This window comes from Rhinopithecus bieti, unplaced genomic scaffold (genome assembly GCF_001698545.2).
Source record: "Rhinopithecus bieti isolate Rb0 unplaced genomic scaffold, ASM169854v2 scaffold_80299, whole genome shotgun sequence".
NCBI lineage: Eukaryota > Metazoa > Chordata > Mammalia > Primates > Cercopithecidae > Rhinopithecus > Rhinopithecus bieti.
Genome location: NW_016829764.1, coordinates 131908 through 140733, shown reverse-complemented (window position 1 = coordinate 140733; position 8826 = coordinate 131908). Strand labels below are relative to the sequence as shown.

The window sequence follows — 8826 nt, the reverse complement described above, 5'->3', positions numbered from 1 at the left end:
ATGTTCATCAGGGATATTGGTCTAAAATTCTCTTTTCTTGTTGTGTCTCTGCCAGGCTTTGGTATCAGGATGATGTTGGCCTCATAAAATGAGTTAGGGAGGATTCCCTCTTTTTCTATTGATTGGAATAGTTTCAGAAGGAATGGTACCAGCTCCTCCTTGTACCTCTGGTAGAATTCAGCTGTGAATCCAAGGAGTTTCTAAGCAAAAGCTGAAGCACACAGCAGCTCAAACAGCTGCCAACATGTGTCCTGCAGCCCATCCTGCAGACACAATAAATCCAGGTGGAAAAGCAGCAATCAGGGGACTGTGTCCCCGTGACACATTCCAGGGTTGGAAGCTGTCTCTCCAGAGGTGGAAAGAACCCAGGAGGCACAAGATAGCTCTGCAAGGCAGTTTTCACCCTTGGCAACTATGAAACACTTCCCCCTACCTTCCCTCCCTCCCTGTCGGGACATCTGCATTGCAGGTGGATTTCCATGTCTCTCCTGCCACCCTAACACGCCAGCAAGATGGCTTGGGAACCCAGTTTCAGGACCTGAGCTTCCTGGGCCAATGGCTTCCATAAGATCAACACTGAGTTCAGTCCCAAAGGCTATGAGCCTAAGCGGAGGAAAGAACAAAGCAAGGGGAAAAAGTGTGTGGAAACATGAGGTCAGTCTCCTTACCCACTCCCTGACTTCCCTGCTCCCTTCCTGGGGAGACCACTACAAACAAAGCTCCACAAACAAGTGCCATTGGCAGAAAGGGAACGCTGACTTCTCACCCTATTTATTTCCCGGAAAACTTTCACTCTGCCAAATCTCATTTGCCATCATTGGCGGGAGATGAAGGAGAAAATCCAAGGACTATGATCAGCTCAGCCCACTGAGTCCCAGCAGAGGATAATGCTGCTCCTGCTGTTACAGGGAAGGCCCCCTGGGGAGTCAGGCTCTGCATCCCAGGGCAGCAGCTTCAGTCCCCAGCCTGCCCAACTCTGGGTCCACCACAACACCAACAGAATCCCACAAGGTAATTTTGTGCAGGACAGTTACAATAAAATAGGGTTACAGCAGTTAAAAGGAATGTACTAGATGCACAGGAATTATCATGGCTAGAACAGCGTGGTGCTGAGTGAAAAAGGAAGCTGAGTACCATATACAGTGTGATAGCATTTAGATTGTGGTGTTTTTTTCTAGGAGTACATATTTATGTATAAAAAGTACTTTTTTTACAGTCTGGAAAGAAACAAGTCTGTTTTTGAGGTAGTAGGGGCAGCCAGAGGGATATGAGCTTTGCCCTTAATATTGTAACTGATTTAAAGAAGCCTGTGTCCCTTGTAAGATTTAAGAGTAAACTTTTTTTTTTTTGAGACAGAGTTTCGCTCTGTCTCCCAGGCTGGAGTGCAGTGGCGCGATCTCAGCTCACTGCAGTCTCTGCCTCCCGGGTTCACGCCATTCTCCTGCCTCAGCCTCCCGAGTAGCTGGGACGACAGGCGCCCGCCATCATGCCCGGCTAATTTTTTGTATTTTTTGAGTAGGGACGGGGTTTCACCACATTAGCCAGGATCGTCTCTATCTCCTGACCTTGTGATCTGCCCGCCTCGGCCTCCCAAAGTGCTGGGATTACAGGCGTGAGCCACTGCACCCGGCCAAGAGTAATTTTTTTTAAGATGGCAATGTTGAAGAGGAGGCGGTGCTGACACTTCTTTCCCCTATCCTCTTCCAGGGTGCAGTGCTACTGCACTATTGCTACCACTGCACTAGCCTAAACATGTCAGTATGGCTCCTTTACTTCCATCTCAAGGAGCCAAGGGTACCCTACTGAACAGAGACCTAAGGGCCAGACTCGGCATCCTGCACTAGGGTAATCCCCTACCAAGAGAGACTTCAAAAATCCCAACCTAAGCTCAAAAATTTTACAAGGACCCAACAAGCTCCTCTGAGGGAACAGGGAAGAAATAGCTACTTCTGGTGGCCAACACTTCTCCCCTCTTTATCGCTCAACTACACCGTAACTAATGGCTGACCAGCTGGGTCTAAGAGCCTGTCCCTAAATTTGTCTACATTAGACTGGGTGTCCAAAGACCAGGGACCAAGTTGTCACTGACCATGGTATGGCTTGAGCTTCATGAGGAGATTCATCAGTGAGCTCCCAGCGTGGAAGTGTGGACAAGAATAAATTACGAATGAGACAGAGCTTCGTTGACCTGAGGGCACTCTGTCTGGACAAAAGAATGGCAGGCCCATCTGCAGCATCCCCTCCTCACCTGCTGCACGAGCTCAGGGGGCAGCTCGCCTCTCCACTGCTTCAGCTGACGTGAGGCGAATGAGTGCAAGGCGTAGGACATGGTGCCATACTCAATCCATAGAGACAAGTTGGAGCTGTCAATCTCCAGGGCCCGACGGAAGCAGTTCAAGACGGGCGTGGCATGCTTCCAAATGGGCCCATCACTCTTCAGCTCATTGGAGTTCAGCTTGTCCTGAATGCGGCTGGCCCGGGCCAGAGCCATGCCTGCCCAGGAATCAAACCTGTGGTGGTAACAAAAGCACCAGCTAAAAACACTACTACATGAAAAGCATGGAAGATAATGACAGGCTAGTGGACAGGCAAATGGACACCATGGAAACTGTCTTCCCACACCAGGGCTCAGAGCCCAACTCTGACACTCACTAATGCCATGACCATGACCTAGACCAGCCATGTCTCTGAGCCTTCATTCCTAACCTGTGACACAGGGCTAAGAAGACCTACCTCAAGAGCTGTGGGCATTATGAGACAAAATGTATTTTAATCACTCAGCACCTCATAGGCATGCAGTAGCTGCTCTAATGGATGAGCTCCTGGACTCTGTTCCCCTGCTTTGCGGGGTTGCCTACAGAACAGCTCTGGTGGAGAGAAAAAGGAGTGCTCTACAAGACAAGTCAGGAGTGGTCCAGCCAAAGCACCAGGAAGACCCTCAGCCAGGTGTGACCTTATCTACTTCTGTGTGGGCAGAGCCTGCCATCAGCACATTTGCCAACCAGAAGCATGGGCAGCAGAGACCTCAGGACCCCAGCAACCCAGCTTCTACCTCATTCTGTCTCTGGGACCCTGAGCAGACCCTGCCCTTTCCAGCTCAGTTCTCAGCAGTAAAATGAAAAGTGAGGGACCACATGAGACCCTACCATTCTGACACCACCTGAAAGAAACTGACAGTGAGAACACAGAAACCTGTCTGAGAGGAGGAATGGCCACAGAGACACCAAGACTAAGATGATCTCTGGGCACCTGATAGTCTGGGATTTGATGAATGCTAGTACAAAGAACAGAAATGGCAGCAATCAAACGGACAGATGCCACCCTCCCACATGCCAATCGTCTTTAATGCACTGCTAGCACAGAAGACCAGACTAAGCACCAAGTCTCGCCTGGTACCTGCCTGTTAAGGCCAGAATGAAGGTGGCCAAGGCCTGGAGCACAGGATCAAGCCATCAAGGGGTTTCCTGGCACTGGGGCCAATCCCACATGAGACCCCGCCTCTGTGGCAGGGTTGCCTAATAGGCCAGGCTGATGGGTTGATACCCTCTAAACAGGGAGATATGAAGGTTGGAAGGACACCCAGCTAAGCTGCCATGAGCCTTCATTCTGTTGAATACAGGGCTGTCAGGTGAGAGGTGCCATGCAAATACAGGTGGGTTTTATCACCCTCACTTTTCAGATGTGGAAATAGGGGAACAGAGGAGGAAACCCTTACTGTGGCGCAGTGAGCACTCAGCCAGACTGAGCACAGATAGGGCTGCTCTATCTCACTGGTTCCCAGTCACCCCGAGGGGACAGCCAGGGCTCTGCCACATGGCTCCCTGCCTGGAAGAAAACACAGGCTAAGCAAAAGAAGTTCTGTGAGAACCTTTCATACGAGCTACACAAGCCTTGCAAAATGGCTTCTCCACTCACACCCAGTCCCTTTTCTCCTTGGCCAGATGGATTCTGATGAGGTGGAATTCTCTGGTTTGCCCTGAGTTAGGGTGGTTCTGTGCTCACCCATGGCTCAAGGGCAGCTATCACAGCCTGGCCTCTGAGTCCTTCCAGAAAGTGTGCCTACAGATGCTACTCTGAACCCTTTAGACACAGGTCAGCCACAGTGGGTAGCCTCCTTTATCATACCTAGGAGGTAAGCCTTGAGTGAAGGTTTACCTTCACTCAAGGCTTACCTCCTAGGTATGATAAAATATTCCCTCTTAAAATCAAGTGCATCAGACTTCACGAATGTAGAAGGCCCCTTGGGAGGCTCCAGGCAATCACTACATTTTTTTTTTTTTGAGAATGAGTGTCGCTCTGTCACCAGGCTGGAGTGCAGTGGCACAATCTCGGCTCACTGCAATCTCCGCCTCCCAGGTTCAAGCAATTCTCATGCCTCAGCCTCCCAAGTAACTGGGGCTACAGGCGCCCGCCACCACGCCCAGCTAATTTTTGTGTATTTAGTAGAGACAGGGTTTCACTGTGTTGGCCAGGATGGTCTCGATCTCTTGACCTCATGATCCGCCCACCTCGGCCTCCCAAAGTGTTGGGATTACAGGCATGAGCCACCACGCCCAGCCGCAATCGCTACATTTTAAGAGAAAGTCAAACAGGGCTTCACAGGAAGAGAGCATGAGCTTCATGTGCAATGAGCTCTCCTACATGCACCATCATGATAATCGCTACCGCTAACAGTGCACTGCATCAGAGCGAAAAAGAGAACTCTGGCTTGAATTTTTCTATTACTTGTCCCCAAGAAGACAACCATAGTTAAGAAGCCTGCAGTGGAAGCAGCAAGAGTACACATCCTGGGGCTGTGAAAGTAGGCAGCACAAAACCAACAAGATGGAGCCAGGCTGCGCCTCCTTGCCCTGCACACCAGGGTCCAGATGGACACCTTGTACCTTCTCTAATAACCCTTTACCAATAACCCTCCCAGAGGACTTTGGAAAAGAGGCCTTCTCCTCTGCTCTTCTTTTTATGGAAAACCTACCTTTCCTAACAACGGCAATGTGCTAAACCACCCTCTCACTCCTTTTTCCCTGGTCTCTCTGCAATGGGCCGGGAAACCCCAAAGTGGCCCACTGAAGAGCTTGCTGAGCTGGAGTTACCCCAGTCATCCCTGCAGCCAGCCTAACCTCATACTCTGGTCACTGACCTATTGGGGCAGATGCAGATGTCATGCATGTAGAACTTGATGGCCTTGGACTGCTCCTTGTTTTTGAAATGATAATCAGCCAGGAGGTAGTAAAGCTCGTTCACCACCGGAGGGGAGGGGTCAGCACCCTCTGGGAGGCAGGGTACCTGGCAGGTGAGAGGAAAAGTATGAGGGGAAGTGAAGTCAAAGACTCAGATGTGACCAGTAAACCCAGGACTGTTTAGTCACAGGACAGACTCTCCAGCTTCCCCTGCCCCTCCGTCTGGTACAGAGCAGAAAAAGAAGCAAAGGAGCATATACAGCAGTGGCAGAGGGGAAGAGTGTGACCCAGCCCGGTCCCCCACTTCCTCAAGGTTGTGGGCCCACCTCAGTTGAAGTTCCCTCAATGTAGGCAGAGACTTTGTCCAGGCTAAGTGCTGGCCTCTCCGTGCGAGGCACAATGGTGGCAATTCTCTTCAGCAGGTTGGCCAAGTCAGCAGACACGGTGCTGGTCTTGTAGCTGTCAAATTCAGGAAGGGTCTTGGGCTTAAAATACTCAAACATAAACAGGGCATCCTCCCATATGAGATCCACCTTGAAAAAAAGACAGAAGGCAGATTCATAACACATTCAGGGTAAATGAAAAGAGAAAAACACATTCCTCCATAGAAACGCATTTTGTCCAATGTAAATGAGGTTATGGCGTATTGGAGAGCCTAAAACAAATCCCCATTATACTTAAAAAAAAAAAAAAAAAAACTGCACTACAAAAATTAGCTGGGTGCGGTAGGTAGCAGGCACCTGTAATCCCAGCTACTCAGGAGGTTTAGGCAGGAGAATCTCTTGAACCTGGGCGGCAGAGGTTGCAGTGAGCCGAGATCATGCCACTGCACTCCAGCCTGGGCAACAGAGTGAGACTCCGTCTCAAAAAACAAAAAAAAAGTCCCCATGCCCACTATAATCCCCAAATCCAAGTGTCTGAAAAGCATAAGGCTGGTCTGCAGAAAGACAGACATTGGAAACTACAAGCTGCGCTCTATAAGCCCACATGGCTGAGCCAGAGGGTGGGTTCCTTCATGCGGGGGGACCTTCGGCCAGCGACAGACCCTCTCCACTTGGTAGACAAATTATTGAAGGAGGGCTGACTCCAGGGAGGGTGGCCCTAGGTTTGGGGTCCACAGCAGGGGCTCTGTCCTAAGGAGCTTACATTTTAGTGGATGGAATCCCTAAGATCAGACATAACTGACAGTACTGAGGAGCCATTAGATAATACACTCAATAGCACTCTAAAAACCAAAACAACACAAAAATGGAAAACCTCTAAAGAATTATTCATATCCAAAATGGAAATAAACTATCGATAATTGCCATGCTACATTTTTTGGTTTTAGGGTAGTTTTGTTTGCTGTTTGTTTTTAGAGATGGGGCCTTGCTCTGCCACCCAAGGCTATTCACAGGTGCAATCACAGTGAACTCCAGCCTTGAAATTCTGGCCTCAAGCAATCCTCCTACCTTCACCCTCTAGAGCAGCTGGAACTAAAGGTATGCACCACCATACCTGGCTCTACATATTAGCCAACATTAGTTGAATGTTAGTCAACATTTATGAAAATAAGTTTTTGCAAGAAAAACCCTTGTCCTTTGAGAAGAGAAGACTCCATCAGACCGTCTTCTCTCCTCCTTCTCATGCAACTCCAAGCAGGACTGCCAAGATGACTGTTGACAAATATGACATCCTTCAAGAGAGCTTACAGCTCCTGCTTCTCTCTTCCTTGAGCCTACTGCAGCACCCTCACCTGCTGGACTGAGTGTTCCTCCAGGTACCTGGCCTTACTCTTCTTGCTGGGGAAGCTGTACAGGCAGTAGAAACACTGCTCCAAGGCTGTCTCCAGCTCCTCCTTGTAAGGGTGTGTGTCTTCAGAGGTGGATGCAGCCAGTTCCTTTTGGAGTACTCGTACCTGTGGTGGGCAGAAGAGATGCCTGAGGTGAGGGCCTGTAGCCACTGCCTCTATTTCACAGCAGGGCCCCAGACAGACCACCACTCTATCAACTCTTTTAACCTGAGGTGGCTATGTCTGTTGGGCTCCTGCATGACATGACTTGATTCCAAAAATACCTGTTTCCCAGAAAAGTCTTGTTATCCTAATAGGAGCTATTCTGGTCCCACCTCTGGGCCCAGCAGGAGCCTCCTGATGGGTTTATCAAGCTGCCTTTCTTCTAGCACACCTAGCCAGTTTCTACCAGCCACCAGAAGAAGATATTATTTGCCTCCTGGGAACTTCACTCATTTATTTAGTCATTCATTTCCTCAATGAATAATTACTGAATATTTTCTTATAATAGACACAGTATGACACAGTCCTTGCTTTTTAGAAGTTCAGATTCCAATGGAGAGAATAAAGTTAGATAAATATTTATAAAAAATAATTATGGCCGGGCGCAGTGGCTCAAGCCAGTAATCCCAGCACTTTGGGAGGCCGAGATGGGCGGATCACGAGGTCAGGAGATCAAGACCATCCTGGCTAACACGGTGAAACCCCGTCTCTACTAAAAAATACAAAAAACTAGCCGGGCGAGGTGGTGGGCGCCTGTACTCCCAGCTACTTGGGAGGCTGAGGCAGGAGACTGGCGTGAACCCGGGAGGCGGAGCTTGCAGTGAGCTGAGATCCGGCCACAGTACTCCAGCCCAGGCGACAGAGCGAGATTCCGCCTCAAAAAAAAAAAAAAAAATTTTAACATGAGATGTTAAATCCCACTAGGGCTAAGAGAATCTCCCTCAGACAAAACATAAATGAGGATCAGAGAGGATGTGAACAACATAGTAAACAAGTTACATCTATGAATATGAGAGCCGACAGCTATTGTTATGCCCAACTATTAGCAAATACACATTATTTTCAAGCATCCATGAGATTTTTGCCAAAACTGGATGAAAAGCAAGTCTAAACAAAGACCAAAAACTAGATATAAGACATACTATATCCTCAGCTGAACACAATTCAATAAAATTAGAAATCAATTACACAAAAATAGCAAATACCAAATATCAGAACCTATGGGAGGCTGATAAAGATGTGTTTGGGAAAACTTATAGTCTTCAATACGTGTATTAGAAAAGCGAATACCGGCTGGGTGCAGCAGTTCATGCCTGTAATTCCAGCACTTTGGGAGGCTGAGGTGGGAGGATTGCTTGAGCCCAGGAGACTGAGACCAGCCGGGGCAACAAAGTGAGACCCTATCTCTACAAAAAATTTAAAAATTAGCCAGGCGTGGTGGTGCACACCTGTAGTCCCAACTATGTGGGAGGCTAAGGCAGGAAGACTGCTTGAGCCCAGGAGGTCCAGGCTGCGGTGAGCTGTGACTGCACCACTGCACTCTTAGCATGGGCAACAGAGCAAGACCCTGTCTCAAAAAAAAAAAAAAAAAAAAAAGAGAATAAAATCAAGGAAGACCTCTGAGACAAAAACGAATTTTCTTTTTTTTTTTTTGAGATGGAGTCTCGCTCTGTCACCCAGGCTGGAGTGCAGTGGCACGATCTCGGCTCACTGCAACCTCTGCCTCCCGGGTTCAAGCAATTCTCCTGTCTCAGCCTCCCAAGTAGCTGGGACTACAGGTGCCTGCCACCATGCCCAGCTAACTTTTTTATTTTTAGTAGAGATAGGGTTTCACCTTGTTGGTCAGGCTGGTCTCAAACTCCTGATCTCAGATGA

General features: G+C 48.8%; 1 protein-coding gene across 5 annotated transcripts in view; it reads right to left on the bottom strand.

Annotated features, from left to right (window-relative positions):
* Positions 1–8826, bottom strand: part of CABIN1 (calcineurin binding protein 1) — a 165215-nt gene that overhangs the window by 85689 nt on the left and 70700 nt on the right. For all 5 annotated transcript variants that reach the window (XM_017864917.1, XM_017864920.1, XM_017864916.1 and 2 more), the window contains exons 20-23: positions 6913–7074; positions 5504–5710; positions 5138–5283; positions 2249–2510 (exon numbers count right to left, since the gene is read on the bottom strand). In XM_017864917.1, the coding sequence (XP_017720406.1) occupies positions 2249–2510; positions 5138–5283; positions 5504–5710; positions 6913–7074 (777 nt within the window). The remainder of the gene's footprint in view (positions 1–2248; positions 2511–5137; positions 5284–5503; positions 5711–6912; positions 7075–8826) is intronic.